This window comes from Eretmochelys imbricata, chromosome 4, assembly GCF_965152235.1.
Source record: "Eretmochelys imbricata isolate rEreImb1 chromosome 4, rEreImb1.hap1, whole genome shotgun sequence".
NCBI classification, from domain to species: domain Eukaryota; kingdom Metazoa; phylum Chordata; order Testudines; family Cheloniidae; genus Eretmochelys; species Eretmochelys imbricata.
The window spans coordinates 68,788,116-68,813,215 of record NC_135575.1 but is presented as its reverse complement, the minus strand read 5'-3'; the positions used below and the strand labels follow the sequence as shown (position 1 = coordinate 68,813,215).

The following is a 25,100-nucleotide window of genomic DNA, read 5'->3' as shown; positions in this document are numbered from 1 at the left end:
AGGTTCAAATTTTATAACTTTTATAAAATTCAGGCCCTACCAAATTCATGGTCCATTCTGGTCAATTTCACGGTCCTAGGGTTTTAAAAATTGTAAATTTCACGATTTCAGCTGTTTAAATCTGGAATTTCACAGTGTTGTGATTGTAGGGATCCTGACCCCAAAAAGGAGCTGTGGGGTGGTTGCACGGTTATTATAGCGGGGGTTGCGGCATTGCTACCCTTAGTTCTGTGGTGCTGCTGGCAGTGGCACTGTCTTCAGAGCTGGGCAGCTGGAGAGTAGCAGCTGCTGGCCGGGAGCCCAGCTCTAAAGGCAGAGCCGCTGCTGCCTGCGGAGCTGGGCCTTCAGTCAACAGCTGCCACTCTCCAGCAGCCCATCTTTGAAGGCAGCAGTGCAGAAGTAAGGGTGGCCTGGTATGGTATTGCCACCCTTACTTTTGTGCTGCTGCTGGCAGGGCGCTGCCTTCAGAGCTGGGCACCTGGCCGCGCAGAAGTAAGAGTGGCAATACCGCGACCCCCATGTAAATCCCTTTTGGATCAGGACGCCCAATTTTACATCTTTATAGTAGAGGGTAAAAGCACACAAAAGACCAGATTTTATGGTCCTTGAATTTGGTAGGGCCCTACTTATAATAAACCATAGTGGCAGCTGGTGGTGACCCCTATACTTAGATTGAAGAGCACTTAATTATAAAGATTCTTGTGACTCTTTTTTTTTTTTTTTTTTTTAGAGAAGCTGTTAACACAACCTCTACCAGGTGATGCAGCTGGTCCTGTAATTCAAACTGAGTATAATAGGTTTGGGGAAGGTTCTAAAAATTGTAAATAATGGTTTTTAAATAGTTATAAATATTTCGATAATACATACAGTAGCCATTCTTTGAAGTTGTTAGCTGTGCAGGTGTGCTCAAATATTTTCACTGCAGCTAAGCTTCAAAGGCCCAGTATCTTTGAAGCAAGAACAAACTAACTTTATAGAGAAGGTAACAACTTTTGCTGTGTTCATGGGACTGGTATGTCAATTTTGGCTGGGGGAAGATGGTGGAGATTGAGTGCAACTCAAATAGTGCACCATGCAATTGTTGTGCATTTAATCTGCATTATTTGGTCATTCTGATCTAGGATTTATCACTGTAGTTAGCCAAACTGTTTGTTTTTTCTTTAAAACAAACAAACCAAAAATTACCCAAAACAAACCCGCCTCCACCCATCCAACAAACCAACACACTTTGAACAGTCTTTGAAACATGCTAAAGACCCGTAGTCTAGGACATAACTTCAGTCTTCAGAATGATTGCATCCAAAAGTAAATCTACACCAGCAAACCACTTTCTCCACAAACTTGTCAGAGTCAAATTATACTTAGTGATAACTAGTGACTTGCTACTTTTTCATATGATCCCGCTGCCCTCACTTGAAAGACGAGAAGCTATCAGGGAATCCACATTATGTTATGGGCCAGAGGCAAGTTTTGCTTACCTATGATGGCTCCTAGTATGTGAAACTATTCTATCGTTCCCCCTTCTTTTATTCCTTTTTTAAAATTTCTATCTGAATTAATTTCTTCTCACTCTTCTTCCTCCCCCATGAAGGTCTAATATAAATATTGGTCCTGTACATAACTTTTCCTTTTCTCTTCTTCCTACCTAGAATCTCCATCAATGTGTCATTCTTGCAGTATTGCAAGAGTATTGTAAGAGAGGTTTTATTATATAACCTTGGAGTTATTGTTCTTTCTTGGGTGGGTGCTTTTATAACTCCTCATCTTGCTAATAAAATCTGATACTGCAACAAAAATGCATGTATATTTCATGACAAATATGCATCGGTGTCTCATCCACAGATTTTATTTCTTAAAGCTGTTTCATAATTAAACATGCTCTTTATTATTTGCAGTTACTGCTTCTTGTTAAAATAATTTGGTAAATACATTTTTAAAGGTTAATATATTTTAAATCTTCTTGTATTTTAGTAATAATTGAATCTCTGAAAGGCCTACCTCCGGTAAATGAGGAAAGCATCATTTTTAAAGGAGATCGGCATGCAGCAGGAAAGGTGTGTGAAACACAAAAACTATTATATTGTATTGCAGTTTGTTCTGTAAAATATTTGCTAGGTTACTTTGCTAGCTCTTTTTAGTTTAGAGTGTGACTATTTTTGCATATGTGTTTGAACACCTAACCTACGTATCTTGCATTTAACAGACTGTATATGTAATACTAGAATAATTAACCATACTTCTAATACTTTCAAGGAAAAAAGTCTTAGTGTTTTTATAAAACTGAGTTTTCAATAAGACACTTCAGAGGTATTCTTGTAAATGAAAATATTTCTTAACGGGACACAAACTTCAAATCATGCATATATGAATATTTTACCTTCTCTTACAAGTTACATTCAACATAACTATAAATGAAACATCAGTTTTTTTGTTTTATTTGTGCATTTGACAGCATTTTTCTATAGCAGGGTTTTTCAAACTGGGGTCCATGGATCCCTGGAGGTCCGTGAGGGTACTCCCGGGGGTCAGTGAATCATGTCTGGGGCCCCTGGCCCTGCTGATCAACTCCTCCTCCTCCCCCTCCCTCACAGCACCTCCTGCATGCTGCGGAACAGCTGTTCAGCGGGGTGAAGGGAGGCACTGGGAGGGAGGGGAAGGAGCAGGGATAGGGCGTGCTTGGGGGAGGAGGAGGAAAGAGGTAGGGAAGAGGAGGGGCGGCAGGGGGTGGGAAGAGGTGGGGTGTGGTCTTGGGAAAGGTGTGGAGTTGGGGTGGGGGTGGGGGTTTGGGGAGTCCTCAAATTTTTAAATCAAAATTGGGATACTCGGGTTCCTAAAGTTCGAGAACTGTTGCTCTATAGTCATTTTCACTGTAGTCCATTTCCCCCTCTTGTTTATGTGGGAATTGGACAGCAGTGGGGGAGAAGCACTCTTTTTTCCCCTCAAAAAAGAAAGGGTTTGAAAATTACAAACATTGACTTTTTTATTGTGGGGTTGCACCAGTGAAAAACTCTCCCATTTTATTTTAAACTGACTAGATTTCAAGATCTTTATCCTTTAAAGAATTACAGGACAAGATAAGAGTTTCTGCTGTTGTTTGATTTCAGGCATGTAAAAATGATCTAAAAGTTAGCTCTTTTTAGCAGTAAAGTTTGGAGAGGGTAGGATCTACTCCTAAACTGTAGGAAAGGTATGGGGTGTTTTTAGATCTCTGCTGCTGTTTTAACCTTGGGCTAATGTTATGTTGTTCAGATATAATCAGATATATTCTCTGAGAAAATTGACTATTAAACCTTAGTTGCTTATGAAAAGTTGAAAAGTTGCTTATGAAAGTTGATTTACAGGGCTTTCTCTCTGGAAAATTTCAAAGTTCTGATGCAAACAATGAAGGTGGGTGTTCGGGATTTTTTTTAAATAAACTTTTTTTTATAATGGAAAGAGTTAGGTTGCTTCTGGCTCCTACTATAATAGTCTGTATAAATTAAGACGGAATGCACATTTCCTATTTAAAAATAAAATCGTGAAACCTCTTTATCAACACTTAGTATTGATATCTAACTACTAGCAAGCTTACTGTATAATTTTAGGAATGGGAGTCTTTGTGTAGTCAGGAACTATCTGCAGCTCTCTTCAGAGTAGGTATCCCGACATTGATCAACAACTTTTCAGAAGGTAAGTTCCTGGTCATAGGAAAGATAATAGGGTTTTGTTTCCACCAGTCTGAGTCAGCTGCTTGTGGAATAATGGACTCTGACGCATGCAAAAGAGAAGGAGTTTTTCCGCGTTTTCTTAAATAGAAAACAGACCTATACTTGGTGCAGGAGAGGGAGGAGAGGGGGGTGTCAGGGTACCAATTCTAGGTGCTTGAATTTAAGGGTCTGCTTTGGCTTTAGAATTTAGAACTTCCTGACAGCTACTGTAAAACTTATACAAAGGGGGGCTTTGATGGATGTCACATGATTAGCAGAGTTACAGCTTTTCAGAGAGATGGGGAAAAGAGATTGTGCCTAGAGCTGGATGGGAAATGGTTTTCCCGTGAGAGTTCAGAAACTTTTCTACTCTGCAACAGGACAAAGTCAAGACGTTTCAAAATGTTTAATAAAAAGTGAGAGGTCTCTTCTCTCCCCCACTTCCTCCCCCAGTCCCATGTGAGTGCCATAAGAACTATAGTCAGCCTGTCTGTCTGGCCCAGTGAATACAGAATTATTTATATGAAATGAGATGAATTGAGGACTTGAATCTGGGCCTCTCAAATCACAGGTGAGAGTCCTAACCACCAGACTATTGGCTTTTCTGAGGTGGGATTTTTTCTGTGGTTAAAACCAGAAAATCCATCCTAGATCTGAGAAACATTCCCAACAAAAATTTCCTTAAAACAGATATGTTTAATTTTCCAGTGGAAAAACTGTGATGATGAAAAAAAATTCCTGACCAGCTGGTGTAATAGTGCCTTCCATCTTAGAGTGTGTGCTATGCACTCCCCTTCTCTGGATAGCATGGAGAGTATAGGGCTCTGGTACCTTCTTTCTCCTCTCCAAACCTTTGCAGAAACTATCACTATTAGGGGCACTGGTTCTTCAGAGTTCTTCTGTTGGTAAGTCAAAGGATTTCTGTCATGCCTGACCCCTGCATGGTTCCTTTTAATCTCACTTTCTTACTATATGTTTGTTTCTAGACACATGTGGCCAGGTCTTTCTCCACTAAATTTCAGTATGATCCACCTGCTTATCAAGACTTCATTCAGACTTCAGTTTTTCCTCAGAACTCAGTGAAAAATTTGAAGCCATCTAATTGCAGAACGAATTTAAGTGGGTTTTTTAGATTAAATTGTACTTTTCCCCTATATTTTATACCTACTTGAAAAGAAAATTATATCCATTTTGTTTTAAACAGGGAAAGAAATTGTTCTTGAAAAATACTTTCTTTAAAAATTGCTACCTTCCAATTGAATAGCAACAATTTGTGGCTGTATTGGTATCAGAAGCCAGAAATGAAAAGCCCAAGAGTCTGTAAAATAAGTTTCCATTCTGCTTTTATACTTTAAGTATTAAAATGTTTCTGCACATTGTGTACTAGCTGTACAGTGAAGGCTTTCTCTGGATTGAACAAGCAATAAAGTGTAAAGGAAGGAGATTTTTACAATCTGTTACTTCTCATCAAGATAGTGGTTGCCAGCTGTCTTAAAGCTGATTATCTTAATTTAACTGCAGATTTTGAAAAATCAGTTGACCCATTCTGAGAAGTGTTTCAGATTACATACAAGCTGTTTGAATTATATCAAAAGAAAATGGATTACTTATCTAAATTATATATTTAGATAAGTAAAATTATAATTTAGATTAAAAAAGAATATGAGCATGATACTTGGATTATTACAAATCATTTAGTGCTGTAAAGCTGTGTGGTAACTTGCAAATGTGGGCAATTACACAATACATAGTGAACCTATAGGGACACATTCCCTCGTCCAAAGAGTTTCCAGTCTAAATAAGACAAGTTGCACAAACACAGCAGTACAAGTGAGGGATGCAGTGTGGATGTTAAAAAGGGAGGAAGGGTTGCCTGAAGAGGTGAATTTGAAGAAGGGGGAGAAAGTTCTTGGTAGACAAAGACATGGAGACTATTCCAGGTGTAGGCCCTACCAAATTCATGGCCAAGAAAAATGTGTCACAGACTGTGAAATCTGGTCTTTTGTATACGTTTACCCTATACTATAAAAGTACCCTATACTATATGGGTACACAGTGGTGCCTTCAGAGCTGGGCAATCAACCAGCAGCCACTGCTCTCTGGCTGCCCAACTCTGAAGGCAGCACAGAAATAAGGGTGACAATACTGTGACCCCCTTACAATAGCCTTGCAACCCCTTTTTGGGTCGGGACCCCCAGTTTGAGAAATGCAGAGTCTTAAGGGCTTTACATGTTTATATTTTGCCGTTTTTAAATACGTATTCATGTTTTATTACAACACCGTGAAATTTAAGATTTAAATATTTGAAACTGTGAAATTCAAGATTTTTAAAGTGCTATGACTGAAATTTACAAAAATGGACCATGAATTTGGTAGGGCCCTGGGTATAGAGGACAGTGTGTCAGGGCAATCTTCTGTCATATCCCGGGGAGACCTTACAGAATTAAGTTTCATTATCTTTGAGATTCATTGTATTAAATCAGTGGTCCCCAATGCGGTGCCTGTGGGTGCCATGGCGCCCGCTGGGGCATTTATGTGCGCCCGCCTACTGAGAGGGGAGCACTTCCTCCGGAAAACCCGCCGCCGAGGAGTGTGGCTGCCAGACAACCAGCCGCCGAAATGCTGCTGCTTCTTGGTGGCATTTCGACGGCGATACTTCTTGATGACGCCGCTTCTCGGCAGCATTTTGGCGGCTGGTCCTCTGGCACCTGCCACACTCTTCTAGGAACATGAATATGCTATAGCAACAGAAAGGTTGGGGACCACTGTATTAAATAAATGGTTTATATCAGTGGTTCTCAACCAGGGTTCCGGGGCCCACTGGGGTGCCCTGGGCAGGATTCAGGGGGTCCGCCAAGCAGGACCAGCATTAGACTTGCTGTGGCCCCAAGCAGAAAGCTGAAGCCCCACCGCATGAGGCTGAAGCCTGGGATTCCAAGCCCCGCCACCCAGGGCTGAAGCCAAAGCCTGAGCAACTTAGCTTCACAGGCCCTGCTTGCTACGCCCTAATGCTGGTCCTGCTTTTTCTATGCAGAAAACAGTTGTTGTGGCACAGGTGAGCCTTGGAGTTTTTATAGCATGTTGGGAGGGCCTCAGAAAGAAAAAGTTTGAGAACCCCTGGTTTATATATTATTGTGAACTGGGATTGTGTGTAACATTTTGAAGGGGGAGCTGAGAGAGCTGGGAGTTCAAAGGACTATACTGAACAATGTGCTAGACAAGAATGGGCTTTTGGAACAAAAAGTGTTAAGTGGTTTTCCTGGGGAATGTCGGGGGGTGGGGTTGAATGCAAAATTCCCCACCTCTGATTATGCAAAAAACTCCATACTTTTGAAGCTATGCCAAGAGGAGTGGGTCATTGTTTGCTGATCACCTGTTAGGTGAGATAAGATTAAAGTCAAGAGCAGTATAAAGGAAAGATGGAACTATTTGTGGTAATTGCGGTTCTGAATCTAAGATACTTATGAACTGGTAACCCATGCGGAAACCCAGTTGTGGGCTTTGAAGGACTGATACATACAGAGATTGGAGTTGGGGTGATCTCTGGTAAGATTTTTAGCATGCTTATAGATTCTTTTATTGTTTTCAGTGTATTCTCTGTAATGCTTTCACCTTAAGAATAAATGTGCTTTCTTAGAAAGCTGTGCTGTCACTTGCAACTGTGGCAATTACACTGTTCATAACCTCTGGGAGAAAGCAAAGTGCAGATGCTGGCCCTTTGGGCAGTCCAGCTTGCTGGAAATATCACGGTGTAGGTAGGGAACTGTGCAGCCTGGGTGGGGGAAAATAATCATTCAGGAATTATAGTGATGTGGTTCTCCGTCCAAGAAAGGTGACGGATGAGGAGCCAGTAATGTAGAGTGATTGCCCTTGGTAGACCATGGAGGGGAAATACAAGTGCCTTGCCCTGAACTTTGACAAGCAACATGACAAAAGAGAGGAGACCAAGAGTTAGAAAGGAAAGCAAAGAGGTTACAATGCAAAAGGACAGGGAGGAGCAGAGGGAGTCAAAGCAGTAGAAGAGGATAATGAGAGAAGGGTGGAGGTAAGACTGTTAGCAAGGGTGAGGAGTTCGCATTTGGTGAGAAACCGCTACTGGTGTGGTGGTGACAAGGTTAGATATAAAAAGAAGAAAATTAGTTTTTAGCAGTGATATTTGCAGAAGAGAGACATAAGTCTCTGTCAAACAACTCATTAAAAAAAAATCCGATCACAAAATCTCAACGTGCAAAAAATTAATTTGATGTGTCTATTTTTTAAAATGCACTAGTTCAGTGGTTCCCAGACTTGTTCCCCGGCTTGTGCAGGAAAAGCCCCTGGCGGGCTGGGCCGTTTTATTTACCTGCCGTGTCTGCAGGTTCGGCCAGTCGCGGCTCCCAGTGGCTGCGGTTCGCTGCTCCAGGCCAATGGGAGCTGCTGGAAGCTCCCATTGGCCTGGAGCAGCGAACCACGGCCACTGGGAGCTGCGATTGGCCAAACCTGCGGACACATCAGGTAAACAAACCAGCCCGGCCCGGCAGGGGCGTTCCCTACACAAGCGGCGGAACAAGTTTGGGAACCACTGCACTAGTTAATGTTGTCTTGATAATAACCAGTAATGTTTACTTTTAAAATTTCACAGTTGTCTTTCTCCTTGGAAGTTGTTTGTTCATGTAAATTGTAATTCTTTTTCTTTTCCTTTCAGATATATGAGATATTTGGTCCTGTTTTGCATCCCTTCTATGTGTTACTATTTAACAGCCCTGAGCATATTGAAGCAAAAGGTATTAATATCCAAGATACCGTGTATTTTGCACCATCAGTGGAGGACTTTACCCAGTATATATTCACAGAGAAACTAAAACAGTGAGTCTATAACTTATTAAAATATTAATATAACGTATATTTTAATGTAGCTAAACAAAGCACGGTATCTTAAACTGGCCAGAATAGGGACGAAAAAAAAATAGGTAAAGATTTGGTACTACCAACTTCGACAAAGATAATCTAATTTTCTCTGCATGTACTTTTCTTTAAAAACAACTACATAAAACACTCTCACAAAACTGTTCCAGAAATTCACAGCCATGCTGTAATAACGAAGTTGTACATATTGTAATGTATAAAGATAGTTATTAGAGGAACATATGTAATCTTCAAGCTTCTAAGTGTTTGAGCAATTACTGAAACTTATTGTTAAAACAACGTAAAATACATAACCAGACTTCCAATCTTCCTATGTCACTATTTTATCTGAAATAATTTAATTTTATTGTAATTGGCACAATTTCTGCAAAAAACCCCCACCTCTTTTCTTTGTAATGTATTGCATTTTCTTTCTTCCACAAATGAAAGCTGTCTTCTGTCCGAAGAGACTCTACCACCAATATAATAATCCTTCTGACACTGATTTTTTTATTCCAAATTTGATGTTATAACATAAAATTCGTTGTCTAGCATTATGACAAAATAGCACTTTTGCAACTGTAGTTAATATTACACAACTCAGATTGCATCTATGTGCTGCAAGTGGAGGGTGGGGTGGTCATATTGAGTAGCAGTACATTGGCTGATGTAGCCCATAGTTACCTGCAAGGCTGCCACAAAGCATTTAGGACTGGCTTTGCATTCTTCTCATCCTGCATCAGCAGATTCCCTCAGTGTAGTTGGGTATGCTGAGACTTATGATTATTACCTGAGAATCAGAGCTCCAAGTACAGCTAGCTTGGGTATCTTATAAATTGAACTCCAGTGCAGCCAGCATTGATGATTGACAGCAATTGTAATGCTCCGGGTTCTGCTCCTGACTAGATGATTGTAGCTTCTCGAAAAGGAACAGCTCAAAGATCAGGATCATAAGGGAAGCTATGGTCTCCTTTGAAAACGTAGCCTGTGTTCAGCCCATATTGAACAAAGTAAAGTTTCAGTGTTTTATGCATAAACCTCACTTAGTTTTGTTAACCAGTACACCAGAGGAAAGTAGATGTCCAATTAATAATGTAATGCTTTTAATGAAGAATAATCACCTGCTAAAAAGGAAAATACACTTGTCTGAAACATGAAGTCCAATCTAAAGAGTTTAGTTTTAAGGTTTATTGTTACATAATATTTCTGATAAGTCAGCCTTTTGATCGACTTGTAAATCTTAAGAATAAATGCCAAAATTCAAAAATAAAAGAATTATTACCCCTTCTTGCAGAAGGTTATTTAGTATCTCTGTTCATGTGAATTGTGTTGTGGTATGCTGAGGAAGAAAAGCCTGGCTCAGAAGTAGGATGATAAGTTTGTCATTGTTTCCGTTTCTGGCTTATAGCAAGGTTTGAGTTTTATGGGCAATCAGTATGGTTGCAAAGTGTCATGTAATGACCTACCAGAGCTACAGGTTCCCTTTGATACTTCGCTCTGGTATTTCTGACAGATATTTGTTTTCTTACAGAAATTCTGGGGGTGGAGGGTGAGGAAGAGATGTTTTTGTTCCTCTGACATCAAAGGCAAGAGTTACATTCCATCATTAAAATAACTTGGCAGTCTTCTGCTGCTCAGGAATAATCAACTGTGTGCACACAACAAAAAGCAGGTTTCCTCTCCTAAGTATTTGTGTTTCATCATTGTTGGTTCTGAGTGCTTCACAATTATTAATAGATTTTTATCTTCCCAATTCCTGTGTGAGGCAGGGAAGTGCTATGTATGGTTTTACAGAGGGGGGGATGGAGACACATGCCCAAGCTCATATGGGTAGTCTGTTGCTGGAGCAGGAATTGAATCAAGATCTCATGAGTCCCAGTGCAATGCTATAACCTGTGAATCATATTGTAGGCACTTGAGGATCAGAGTATGAAATGTGTGCTGCTATGAGAATATTAACGGCCCTTAATTCTTACTGTATGTTGTAGCTGCTTAATATTTGTATCTCAGCAGAAATGTACTTAGCAATAACTGTCTGTTACCTTCTTCTTCCCTCCATTGTCTTCCTTCTCTCTAGGGGAATGCTTGTTAGGTGGTGAGTCTCTTAAAAGAATTTTTCTTTCTGTAAAGTTTCTTGACTGAGGTAGAAATGGGAGGGGTTACTGTGTCTGACTTCAAACCACTTGGAATTGTAGATTCTTCTTCCCTGGCTTCCTTGTTGGTGGAGCTATAATACCTTAATATAGGTGATGCTACGATGAGGGAAGAACAGTGCAAGTAGAATTGTTAGTAATTTTTCCCTGGCAATCCATTATGCAGCTGCTATTAGATACTTTTGGGGTAATATACATGTGCACTTCAGTTATTTCTATTTACAAGTTTTATATAACACAATTGTGGTCAGAAAAGCTTATTATATTACTTTTGGACAGGTTGCTACACCAGATTTTTAGTATTATGATAGCTAAAAAAAATTTTCTGAAAACTGTCATTTTCAGTTAAAACCCAGTTGCTGTCTTGAATATAATTGACATTTGATTAGCATGGGCTCATTAGTGCTGCCTTTGAGAAAGCTGACAGATGCTTGGATTTGTCTGAATAAGTTTCAGATTAAATCTTCAGAAAGTCCAGTTTATTTACTTGTTTTTCAAGACAAACCCTATAGAAGCATTCACTTATAAGAGCTGTGTAGAACTATCTACTGTTGCTTTTTGGTGACCTCCACCATTTACATATGTATTGTTTGTTTAGATTGCCATAGGACCTCTCTTCCGTTTGTCCTTGGGACCAAAATTTCACCAGTCTCTTCAGCAATACCCAACAATAACAGTATTTTTCCAAACTTATTTTGTTTTTTATTCCTATACAATCTGGATACATTCAGTTAATACACAAGAAAATAAATTTGGGCTCAGCTCTTCCCTTTTTCTGAACAGACCCCTGGGAGGTCTTCCCTTTTTCTGAACAGACCCCTGGGAGGAAACCTCATAGGGATCCTTCATGTAGCTCCCACATATATGATTTCAGGGTTGGGGTAGGAGCTGGAAAAGGGTACAGAGCCTCTGCTTAAATCTGTTGGATTCCCACAGAGGCACTGGCTCTAGGCCTCCAGTGGGAAATCCCACTCCCTGGCCTCCTTAGCTGCACTGCAAGGGACTTCGGCTGGCAACAGCTGCCTCTAGGAACACTGAGGAGGATACAGAGAAGTTGTATTATCTTTTATCCAATTTCTGTGGAGTTGGCGAAGAATAATGTGCATGTCTTCCACCCCTTCCCAGCACAGATCCCAGATATAGGGAGGAGATGGTATCACAGAGGAACCTGAGTCACCCTTCCTTGTGGGAGATCTGTCCACAGAGGATCTCCTTCCTTGTATGCATTGAAGGGGAATATTATGGTCCACAGAATTTACATAAGTCAATTAAAACCCATTTCAGAGACCTCAGTTGCCACTGATGCATTAAATAGATTGATACTTTATAATAAAAACTAAAAGTGGGTTTTAATATCTAGAATAAGTAGGTTGCTCAATCGGAAGTGGTAAGAACTATCAATATTAGTACATATTTTTTGTGTATCTTATCAATCAACTTGAGTACCTTGGTGCTCTTCCTTAATCTGTCCATCAGATATACTTACTGTGAGGATTACAACAGGCTTCACGGCAATCCTAGATTTAGTAATTCTCTAGAACACAAAATGGTGAGTTTTTTGTTCCACGCTTAATTTTGTGACTCTAGCCCTTAACAATTTAAGTTAGATATATTAACAAAACATAGATTAAAAAGTAGATAAAATAAAATACCCTTCTACTTTCTGACTGTGTTCCAAAATACAATTTTTTATGCTCCTTGTAAGGTGACACTTGTTTTCCTCACTCTCATCTACTTTTCCCCTAAAAAAAAGTTACCAGATTTTTTGTGTTTTATGTGCTTTGAATATAGATGTTGTTAGTTTCAGGATAACTGCACTTTTGACCCCCTCTGTGATTTGCTCAAGCTATACTTTCTTAGGTCTCAGGCCTCAAGCAGTAACCTCTCTCTTGGCAGAGGCATGCGCTCCTCTTTCTCTAGACTGGAGTTCAAGGCTTGTAGGCCTCCTGCACTTCAATGTGTTTATTCCAGTAGGCCTGACCAGAATCCAGCACTTGCACTTTGTGTTCTCTAAGGTCTATGAATAGTGTAGGCAAGTAGTTACAAGTAACAAAACAGCTCTTTCAAAGTAGAGTACATTTATTTTGGGATAAAAGCCTTATAGAGAATATATATATAAAACAATAAAATGGTCTAAACACTATATTAAACTTACCAGTGTCTCCCTGTCAGTCCTGTGGAGACGTTGGCAGGTTCCAGTCCTTTCAACCCTTTTACAGGGTTTGGCTCCCACTCGGACAAAAGTCATATTAATTTGTTGAATCAAAATAAAGGGTCCCCTTCTCTCAGTTCAAGCTGGCTCTTTATACCCCCCAAAAGCCTTTGTACCCAAGCTTTCTGAAACAATTAGTAAAATTAGGTAAAATGAATCATTGTCCCTTCCCTCAAGGGAAGCTTCAGTCACTGGGTATGTGCATAATTAGTTTTGGTATTTTACAGTAATCACCCCCTAGAGATTCCAGATTCCACAGTGAGCCAGGAACACAAGTATATTTAACACTTTCTGGTACAAAGATCTATGAATATTCCATGGGTCCATATCATCTGGCCCATCTCAGGGTAATAGTCTTTGACGTTTTCATGCTGTTAAGGCCTGGCACACACCATTCAGATAACATTCATAATGTTAAATGTAATAGTCTCAAGATATGCCTGTGTTAATTGTATCTGTCACAGATGCTATAAGAAATTGCAAACTTTTCCGCAGAGTCTTGCTGGAGGGCAACCTGCTGTTTCTCTGAACCATTGGGTAGTATAGTTTATGTATTTTAATCTACACATTTGAAAATTGGATAAAAATTCCTCATAATTTGTTCTTATAGTGCTGCAAACTTATGGAAGCCCCTCTAGTGGCTCCATAGTTGGGGCTGAATTTTTTACACTTAAAGAATTTTATGTATGAAGAATTCAGCATATCCTCTCCAAAATTATAGCTCAGTGGTTTGAGCATTGGCCTGCTAAACCCAGGGTTGTGAGTTCAATCCTTGAGGGGGCCATTTAGGGATCCCGGGCAAAAATTGGGGATTGGTCCTGCTTTGAGCAGGGGGTTGGACTAGATGACCTCCTGAGGTCCCTTCCAACCCTGATTTCTATTAGTCTTCGGGTACAGAATACATTTTTTGATAATTGACAAATAAATCCAAGTTAAAGTTTAATTTAAAAATGGGTCCACTAAGGGACTTAGCACCCTGTGTCAGACAACTGTTGTGTCCTGAGAGATCTTAATAATGGAACTGTTCAAACTCTTCAGGCTTCCCATATAATTATAACTTACAGTTTATTGGCTATCTTTAAAGCAGCTTTACAGGAATAAAAGTAATTTTTTCCCTTATTCTTCATAACAGAAAGTTTCTCCTTCAGCAGGCCCTGATAAATTGTGTTGTTACAGAAAATTATTAAACATTACCCTCTTTCAAAATGATTGCCATCATATAGCTCACAAGAACAATGAAGTTAGAGTTGCCATTAGAAAAAAGTCCTTTATGAAAATGGCCACTGTCTCCTATTGTTCCCAAAGGGAATGAAGCCTCGATGCTTGAGGAGAGATTGACTCCTGAGACATTCCACCATCCCTCAGGTGTCTTGGCTTTTCCATGAGGAAAAAATTGGAAGTCAAATGTTTTCAGAAACAAATATCTTCTAATTTGAGACTACAAACACTATTGTGTATGAATCTTAATTGTATGGTTACTGCATAATTGTAGGATGAGGTTAAGGTGCCTTAATTGTGTTTTTTCATATCTTACCATGTTTGGATATTTCTTAAATGTAACATTGAATTTCCTGGGTTTGTAATGCTTGTTGTTGAGATAATTACATCTTTTTTACCCTTTGTTTACCCATGTACTTAACCCTAAGGAGTTCAATATTTTATCTAGGAATATAATAATACAATTTTTCTTTTTAAAGACGTTGATGTGTGACCACATTTGCTATGAGAAGTTATAATGGCAGATGCAATTTCAAATACGTTCCTAACAAAGCAAGTACTAGCGATTCAATACACAAAGTGCAATTTGGTTAAAATTAGATTTTTAGATGGTAGGAATCAAGCTTACCTAGTGTTCTGAATCCCTAATGTGAACTGGTAGTACATTTCAAGTAAAATAACGTATGAAATTCAGATTCTTGAGCCAGTTTTGTACTTTAAATCTCTGAAGTAATTATTTTCATTATCTGCTCCATCTTGATAGAAGACATCTCTCTCTCTCTTTAATGTTAGTTTTGTAGAGTTTAAGGCCAGAGGGAACCATTAGATCCCCTAGTCTGACCTCCTGCATATCACAGGCCATTAAATTTAACCCAGGTACACCTATATCTTTTACATCTGTTTCTTCCTTATCAGGAATTTGAATTAATCCTCTCAGTTAAAACTCAATTTTGAAACTAGCTTTTATTTACTACTTAGATAATAAATAATACTTAACATTTACATATTTGTTTACATTTACAAAGTGCTATAAAATATAACTAGTTTATCTTTCACAATATCTCTGTGAAGTAGGTAATTAAGCATTGTTATCCACAGTTTACAGATAGAGAAACTGAGACAGAGTGGTTCAGTGACTTCACCATGCAATACAGTGAGGCAGTGGCAGAGCTGGGTTCAAAACGCTGAAGTTTTTGATTAGGTAAAATCTACTGAGTAATATTGCATTAGGAATTTACGGGTCTATCCAGGGGTGAAAGTAAGTCTAGGGACTTACCGGTACAGGGCGGGGCTGGGGCCGGCTCTGGCCCCTGGAAGGGGAGGGGCCTCGGGCGGAAAGGGCGGGGCTGGGAGAGGTCAGAGCCAGCCCCGGCCCACCCTTTACCGGCAAGTGCCTCCTTCCCCCTCCCCGGGGTAACAGCGGCAGCCGTGGGCTCTGGCAGCGGTTTAAAGGGCCCTGGGCGGTAGCAGCGGCCGGAGTCCTGGGCCCTTTAAATCGTCCCTGGAGCCCCGCCGCCGCTTCCCCAGGGCTCCGGCAGGCTCCAGGGACGATTTAAAGGGCCCAGGACTCCGGCCATCGTTACCGCTCCGGGCCCTTTAAATCGCTGTCCCAGCCCCGCCGCCGCTACCCCAAGGCTCCAGCAGCGGGTCTCTGGCAGCAATTTAAAGGGCTTGGGGCTCCAGCTGCTGCTGGGAGCCGCAGGCCCTTTAAATTGTGCCTGGGGAAGTCGATCCAGCCTGGTACGGCGCACCGGTTTACTTTCATCTCTGGGTCTATCTTAATTCTCCTGTGGGAATTTCAGTTTTAAGATTGCTTGCAGCCACTAATACAGCTTTAACTGTATCCATATGCTGTGATCCCAGGCTAGATTAGGCTATGCTAAATGTGAGGGGAGGCAGAGGCAACCAAGACCAAAGGGATAATTTTAAATTTTCAGTTATTTAAAAGGGAAAACCCAAAACTGTAGCAGGAAAATAAATAATATAGGATATTACCAACTACCTACTAATTATAATAATAAACTGTAAGTTAACAACACAGTAACTTTTGTGAGCTTGTACACACTTCCTTACTTTGTACAGTTACACCAAATGCATCATTATTAATAAGAACAAAAGAAATTACTCTCAGCAGTATACTATGTCTCCTTCGTTGCAAGTCCAGCTCTACTCTTGCTGTCCTATCTTTTGCTTCTCTTCAGCTTGTAGTGCTTGTTAGATTCGTTGTTCCTGTGGCTGTATTTCTTTTCACTGAGTTTATCCACAGGTGTGGGTTTCTTCACCTAGTGGCCCCTCACTTCTCCATTATGTGCGTTTGAACTGTATACTTTCAACAGATTTTCAGACAAGTCATTCTCTGTTCATTTACTTTAGATCGGTGGTGGGCAGCCTGCAGGCCGCACGCGGCCTGTCAAGGTAATCCGCTGGTGGGCCGCAAGACAGTTCATTTACATTGACCATCTGCAGGCACGGCCGTCCGCAGCTCCCAGTGGCCGCAGTTCGCTGCTCCCAACCACGGGGAGCCGCAGGAAGCGGTGCAGGCTGTTTTTTGGAAAAGAACCTGAAATGTGTATCCCAGGAAATATTCTTAAGAACATTTAGAAGAAGAATAAGAGAATTCCTACAACTCTGTATTTGCACTCAAAATGTATAAATTCTGCAGTATATGCATTCCTATGGTAACAGAATTATCAGTCTTTGAAGAAAAGACCAAGGACTCAGTAAGAGACAAACAAGTGGCCACTATGGCCCTCATTACATATTATAATATTCACCAGGCCATACCCTACTTAACTTCCTCCTCCCACGTACCTTTGCTTTCCACAGAGTACAGAGACTGCTCATTCTGTGTGCCACCTGTGGGCCAAACACACCAAGAATGGCAGGGAAGGTTAGGAGGAGATGGGACACAATGGTATATTGGAGAGTTTGAAGGGGTGTACCAGTGAGTATGCTCAGTGCAGACTGGAGAATTCTGCCTTTCTGAGATAGCATTCCTCCCATAGCACAGTCTGAGGCAATGTAACTCTGACCCATCTCAATTTGGTGCTGTAACTTAAAGGGATAATAGAACCGCAATACTGCTTTCTAGAAATCTCTATTGTGCTTTGCTCAAGCTATGGCTTACCACTGAAACAGAACATTAGCATAAACAAATATCTTAGCAAATATCCTCGTATTGGAGATCAAAGCATTTTTTTAATTATTTGTAAGAAATGGGGAGAGATATTTTCATTGTTTTTTAAAAAAAAAAAGGCTTGCATAAACTTTTTCTCAAATATCATGATTTAAGTTTGGCATACAGTGTTGATGTTTTCACAAATGGATGATAGTACAATTTTACTCATAGACTCATAGACTATCGGAGTTGGAAGGGACCTCAGGAGATCATCTAGTCCAACCCCCTGCTCCAAGCAGGCACAATCCCCAATTTATTTATTTTTTTTTTAATTTTTTTTTGCCCCAGATCCCTAAATGACCCCCTCAAGGATTGAACTCACAACCCTGGGTTTAGCAGGCCAATGCTCAAACCACTGAGCTATCCCTCCCCCCCCATTTAACTTGTCATAGCTGCTAATTTGCAGAAGACTGACTCGTGGAAATTCAGGGACAATAGTCAAGCTGACCATTTTTGCATTTGCTTTTTATGTTGATATGTTTAGGTTTTTTACAAACTTTTGAGTGAAATTTAACTCAGGACTGGTAATTGTTCATCTTCTGTGTTAAACAAGAAGTGTTTACCTTTGTTTCCTTAAGCCATCTTTCTATTGTGCCAGTAAGTAAACTGCAGAGAAACCTGCGAGAATAGTTGAATGCATTCTCCAGCTGGTGGTGGATGTGTGTGTGAGGGGTTTCTGATCACAGAAAGGGGAATGAGATGAAAGCGATAGCAAGAGGTAGTGTGTGATCATTGTGGTTTGGGGAAAAAGGGGAGTTCATATGTAACCCACATACTTTCTGGGTGTGGTGTTATGTCCCATCAAGTGGCACCGAGACCACAGAGAGAGAGAGATTGAGTCTGCTCTGCAGCCTTAGCTAACAGTGACTTGGCTTTTAGCTTATGCAGTAGAGGCTCGTGGACTAAGCTCTCAGGTTTGATCCCGCCTGCTGACAACCGGGGTCTGTTGGCGTTACACAATGGTAAGCACAAACCTGAAGTGGCAATATGGAGGAGGATGAGTTGGTTGGACACAGGACCATAAGTAAGAAGAACCTCCTTTTAATATTATCTATTCCTCCAAACTATGCTGTGCCATTGTCAAAACAGACACTTAGGAAAGAGAATGGCCATACAACAGGTACCCCAGTTTACTGTAACAATGTGGTTTTAAAAAAAAATTTGAAAAAGTACTCAGCCAAAGCTTAATATTAACTATATGAAGCCTTCGCTCAAAGTAGGAGCATTGTAGAAATGGTGTGTAGTAACTGCAGGATCTATCAGGCTGTGAAATAGATTTCTAATTAGTTAGAAACTGTTTTAAAAACAAGCTTAAAATCCACTTATGTTTTATTTAAGGTGCCATAGCTGCCTATCTGTTATCTTAGTGTTGTTTTTTTGTAAAGTAATTACTTTAGATAAAGTCACAGAATTAGGAATCTCTTGTTAACCAATGAATTAGATTGCTATTAAAAGCTTCTCAACATCTTTGTGTCCAATCTTTTAGGGAGAAAGGGTCTGATGCATCATGGCAGAATGACCAAGAGCCACCACCTGAGGTAAGTTTTAGTGGATCACCTGGTGTCCACTTTGAATTTGCCTTCAGTGCCTATGGAGACGATATCTCATCCGGTGTTTATGGGGCTACTTCCCCATGTCTACCAATCCTTGTTGGTGTGCTCCAGCCTGGTAAGACAGTTTGGACCACTCTTGCTTTTTGTCTATAGCCAAGAAAGCAGACAAATTATATCAGATATCTTTGGAGGGGTTTTTATATTTCCATACACACCCTGCATCTAATTCATTAATAGTGACTGCTGCTAGTAGCAGGTTGAAGTCTGAACAGGCACACTTCACCTCAGCTGATAGAGAGGGAAAGAAGATTGATTCTCTAGGAATAAAAATGTTCTTTTCTTGGTATTAGGGTGGCAAATTACCAAGCTGCTATGGTCTGTTATGAATTACAAAGATGGCACTGTGTGTGCAGGATTTGCTGGATGACGAAAGGCAACTGGCGAATGCAATCCTAACAGAGATTCAAATTATCCAGCCTAGACCTCCCCCACTGCAACTTGAGACCATTGCCTCTTGTTCTGTCACCACTGAGAACAGCCTAGCTACATCCTCTTTGGAATCGCCCTTCAGGTAGTTAAAGGCTGCTATCAAATTCCCCCTCACTCTTCTCTTCTGCAGACTAAGTAAGCCCAGTTCCCTCAGCCTCTCCTCATAAGTCATGTGCCCCAGCCCCCTAATGATTTTTGTTGCTCTCTGTTGGACTCTCTACAATTTGTCCACATCCTTTCTTTAGTGGGGGTTCTAAAACTGGATGCAATATTCCAGATGTGGCCTCACCAATGCCAAATAGAGGGGAATAATCACTTTTCTTGATCTGCTGGCAATGCTCCTACTAATGCAGCCCAATATGCCATTACTCTCCTTGCCAAGAAGGGCACACTGTTGACTCATATCCAGCTTCTTGTCCACGTAATCCCCAGGTCCTTTTCTGCAGAACTGCCACTTAGCCAGTCGGTCCCCAGCCTGTAGCAGTGCATGCGATTCTTCCATCCTACGTGCAGGACTCTGCACTTGTCCTTGTTGAACCTCATCAGATTTCTTTTGCCCAATCCTCCAATTTGTCTACTCTGGATCCTTTCCCTACCCTCCAGTGTATCTGCCTCTCCCCCCAGCTTAGTGTCATCTGAAAACTTGCTGAGGGTGCAATCCATCCCATCATCCAGATCATTAATGAAGATGCACAAAATTGGCCCCAGGACCGATCTATATGCACTCTGCTTGACGCTGGCTGCCAACTAGACATCGAGCAGTTGATCACTATCTGTTGATCCCAACGATCTAGCCATCTTTCTATCCACCTTATAGTCCACTCATCCAATCCATACTTTTTTAATTTGCTGGCAAGAATACTGTGGGAGACCGTATCAAAAGCTTTGCTAAAGTCAAGGTATATCACATCCACCGCTTTCCCCATACCCACAGAGCCAGTTTGACAATCGTTGAAAGTACCTTCATTTTGTGGCAGCAGAACACCATTTCCATGACAAGGTGCTGCCATTTGGCCTGCCTCCAGCACCAAGAGTTTTGACTAATTGCCTCTCTGTCGTAGCGGCTCAATTGAGAATGCAGGGTATTTCTGTTTACTCTTATTTGGATGATTGGTTATTGAAGGCTGCCATTTGCAAGGATCTATTAAGCCTCATTGCTTTTACAACCACCCTTTCCTCAGACATGGGACAACTTCTGAATGTCAAAAAATCAAATCTCTGTCCATCTCGGAATTTTTATTCACAGGCTTCATATTGGACTAGGAGCATGGAAAGCCTTTCTATCCTAGGACAGAATTTGTAAAAGATATTGCAATATATTTTAAACATTCAGTTCATATATGCAGTTCAAATATGCAAGTTCACAGATGACACTAAGATACTAATCTTTTCTCTGGGTCTCATGGCAGCTACTACTTACAAGATTCCATTTACATGTCTCAGAATGAGACCAGTGTAGCATTGGATGTCTTGAGTATATAAACAAATCTGTATAATCCTCAAATGTTAGTCATCATGCCTTGAGACATTCTGGACACACATGATGTGGTGGTCAGCAAACATTTTCAGAGATGTCCAATTCAGTCTCCTGTTGTTGGTAACAGTAACTTCATATGTGTCAACAGATGTTGGGAGAGATGAAGGGTGCATCTGAACCAACTTAAAGTTTGAGGTCACTGGTCTTTTCAAGAGAGTGGCTTGCACATTGTGTTGGACTTGAGCCATTTGTCTGTCCCTCAGATCATTCCTCCCTCACATGGAAGGTTTCTGCAAGTAGTTCTGCTATGTGTTATGCCAACAAATGTGGGTGCTCACCCTGCTAAGCTATGTGCGGAGGTGATTAGATTATGGGACTGGTGCATTCTTGGTGACATTTATCCAGTGGTCCTACATTTAGCAGGTCAGAACACAATTGCAGATTGTCTCAATAGACACAGTTCTCAAATATATGAATGGTCGCTGAAGGATCAGTTGATTCAGAGCATATTTTCCAGTTGGGGTCAGCAAGACATGGACCTGTTCGCTATGAGTTTCAACAAAAAGTGTTGCCCTTTCTATTCAAGTGCAGACAGGAATAGTCAATCCATATCAGATGCTTTCATTCTACACTACGGAAAGGGGCCATCTGTATGCTCCCCTCCCCCCGCTTCCTTTGATTCAGAAGGTAGTGAGAAAGATAAGTCAGGCTAGGATTAAGATGCTTCTGGTTGCTCCTGCTTGGTGGTATCCACAGTGGCTTATGGATCCCCTTCAGCTGTTCAGTGGAGTCTTTGTATGTCTTCTTCTGTCTCAGCAAGGGGGCAGGATTCTTCATCTAGATCAGCAGTGCTTTTGCCTGATGGCCTGGGTGATCAGACTCTGGCTCTTGAACAGACATGTTCCTCATTGGTTCAGGATATACTGCTTAATTCTAGAGAGGTAGAATGTGTTACCATTTGAAATGGACCAGATTTGTGGCTTGGATGAAGTGAAAGTCTGATTTTCTGGTCTCAGCTTCCATACCTTGTGTTTTAGAACATTTAATGCACCTTAAAAACTAAGGGGTTATCTCATTCGGCTGACAACTGAACTTTCAAATAGATCTCTGCTTACCATTTTTTAGTAGATGGCTGCTTGTGCATAATATGGTTAAGAAGTTTATGAAGGGGCAATGCATTATGCATTCCCCCTTTGAGAAATCTTGTCCCTCCTTGAGATCTTAATTTGGTTTTAGTTACACTCGAGGAGCCACCTTTTTGAATCCTTGGATCAGTGTTCCTTATCATTTGTCAGTTAAAATGGAATTCATTATTGTCATAACAGCCGAAAGGGTGTGAGTGAATTGAATGTCTTGATGGCTGGTCCACCTTTTATGTCCTTTCATAAACATAAGGTGGTTCTTAGGACTGATCCCAGTTTTTGCCAAAAGTGGCTTCTGATTTTCACATCAGACAATTAATTTGATGGTATTTATTTTCCAAAGTTGCACATTAATAAGGGTGATCTGTTTTACGTACTTTGGAAGTAAGAGCTCTTGCATATTTAGATAAAACTAAAAGCTTTTGACAATCATCTAGATTATTCATGTCTTATGCTAACAATCACATTGGTTATACAGTTATTCCCAGACTATTTCTAGATGGATTAAAATGTATTATTGAATGTTACACATGAGCAGACATTCCTGTGCCAGCAACAGTACAATCTCATTCCACTAGAGCTGCAGCGGCTTCTATTCTTTACCTTAAGCGAGTGTCTGTTACTGAAATTTGCAGAGCTGCGACCAGAAGTTCTGTACACACTTTTGCTAAGTATTATACTCTCGATTTGGCCTCACGGTATGAAGCTAGATTGGGTAGAATGGTGTTTCAGTTTCTGTTCAGTTAGGACTGTGTTCCCTCCTCCAGGTTATTTTCAGAACTGCTTATCAAACTGCCTATAAATGGAGACTGCGAGGTGGCGGGTTGGGGCACGGCCGTGACTATGAACCCTGCGTTCGAGACCCATGTGTCATGATAAGAGTTAAGCATGTGCTTAAATGCTTTCTTGAATTGGGGACTGGCTTACAACATCAGTAATGTGTGATGGATGGCTCTGTCACAGTTGTCAATTAGTGAGGTTGTGCTATATGTTTAATAGGCAATAGGTTTACAACAAACAAAAGGAAGTATTTCTTCACATAATGCCCAGTCAACCTGTGGAACTCATTGCCAGAGGACATTGTGAAGGCCAAGACTATAACAGGGTTCAAAAAAGAACTAGATAAGTTCATGGAGGATAGGTCCATCAATGGCTATTAGCCAGGATGGGCAGGGATGGTGTCTCTACGCTCTGTTTGCCAGAAGCTGGGAATGGGTGACAGGATGGATGATTGCCTGTTCTGTTCATTTCCTCTGGGGCTTCTGGCTTTGGCCACTGTCAGAAGACAGGATACTGGGCTAGATGGACCTTTGGTCTGACCCAGGAGGCTGTTCTTATGTAATAATATGCAGACCCACTCAAAGAAGAAATGAAGGTTATTTACTTCCCACCTGCCTTCCCCTCTTTCTCAGCCCTTTTGTTCTGTGTCTCTGTGGTGGTGGTGGAAGGAACACAGGTGGTAGAGGGCACTGCATCCCCTTATATAGCCTTGCCCTCAGAACGTTTGGAGATGCTGAAGGAAGATGTGGCAGGGGGCGTGAGAGCGCTCTTAATGGATGCTGCTTGGAGAAGGTTCTATCATTAGGCACCACTAGGCAGTGCAAAACCCATATGTGTGAATATGCAGAGCCATCTCGAAGAACTCCAGTTTACAAGTAAGAAACCTTTCTTTCTGGAGACTGTTTCCAGAAATAAGTTGTGGAGCTATCCAGCAGTAGTTCTTCTCTGAGAGCATTGCCATTACATTCCTATTTGTGGAATGGGGCTCATTCCACTTTTCTCAGCATCACTTGAGCTTTGGAACAGCCTTCAAAAACCAAGGTTTACTGGTGCTATACAAGAGCTCTCTCCAGTACAGGCTACAAAAGGGTCCCTAGCAATCTTACATGGATGAAGGACCTTCTTTTTCGCCGAGTCACTTTTCTGTAATTATGATCCAATACTCCTTTAATTTCTAGTATTAAACCATATTCTAGTTAGCTAGGGTCTGATTTCTTCAGGTATTTAGGTGCCTAAATATTCAGAGGTGTGCCTAGTAGGATTTTCAAAAGCACTGAAGCACCTAACTCCTATTTTCTCACACTTAGGTCAAACCATTTCAGGCCTCTTTTCCTTGTTCTCTCTTTAACATATGGGCTTAACGCCATGGCGCCAGGTTTATATAACTTTTGGTGGGTCTGTGGTGTCCATGCTCCACCAATATTTAAAGAACGTGGACCTGGCTCCACCAGTGTTTGGGCTTACCAAACTTTGGGGGGGCCCGTGCTTCAGGGTGATACGGGGTGGTCTGGGAGGCTAGTGGGGGGCCTGATGCAGGCAGCAGCAAGTGACCCGGCCCCAGCCCACCCCACTCTGCCCCACCCAGCTGACTCCCGGCATTGGGGGATGGAGCAGAAGCCTGAAAGAGGCAGGGGCTTGGGGGAAGGGGTGGAATGGGGGTGGAACAGGGGCGAGCTGGGGCCAGGTCGCTCCCTGCTGCCAGCGCCAGGACCCCCACTAACCCCCCAGGTCGCCCTGGACCCCTCATCCCACTGAAGTGTGGGGCCCCCCAAAGTGCAGTAAGCCCAAACATTGGTGGAGCCAGGCCCACATTCTTAAATATTAGTGGAGCACAGGCACCAGGGACCCATATAACTCTCTGCCTTAACACTTTTTACTGGCAAGTTTGTAATTTTCAAGTAGGTCTGGATTAACCATCAACTCAGTTGTCCCATGCCTTGGGCCCCCATCTTTGGGGTCACATGATGATATCTGGGCAGTTAAGCCACACAGCTTTTTCTAGCAAACTCTGAGATTGGTCCATTTGCTACAATGCTCAGGGGAAGTCGTTGCAGCTCTTCCATAAGGTGATTCTTACAGCGCATTAAGTGAAACAAAAAAGTTAGCTGCAGGAGATACCTTAGTTGTTCTAGGGCGGGAGCAAAGATTATGCAAGGTCTTTTAAGAATCATGACTGGAAAAAGTTGCTGAAAGGCTTTTTCAATCATAAACATTATATTGGCATATACTTCATGACTTTTATGGTTCGCTTATGAGTGTAATACAAGAAGTCTGAATATAGCAATGTGCTGGTCTGTGTTACCTTTTTAATGATTTTTGTTTAAATCC

General features: G+C 41.3%; 1 protein-coding gene across 2 annotated transcripts in view; it reads left to right on the top strand.

Moving 5' to 3' along the window:
• The window catches only part of NAF1 (nuclear assembly factor 1 ribonucleoprotein), a 72,906-nt gene that overhangs the window by 35,991 nt on the left and 11,815 nt on the right, over nucleotides 1-25,100 (top strand). For both annotated transcript variants that reach the window (XM_077815423.1, XM_077815422.1), the window contains exons 4-6: nucleotides 1,972-2,054; nucleotides 8,371-8,531; nucleotides 18,818-18,869. In XM_077815423.1, coding sequence (XP_077671549.1) covers nucleotides 1,972-2,054; nucleotides 8,371-8,531; nucleotides 18,818-18,869 — 296 coding nt within the window. The remainder of the gene's footprint in view (nucleotides 1-1,971; nucleotides 2,055-8,370; nucleotides 8,532-18,817; nucleotides 18,870-25,100) is intronic.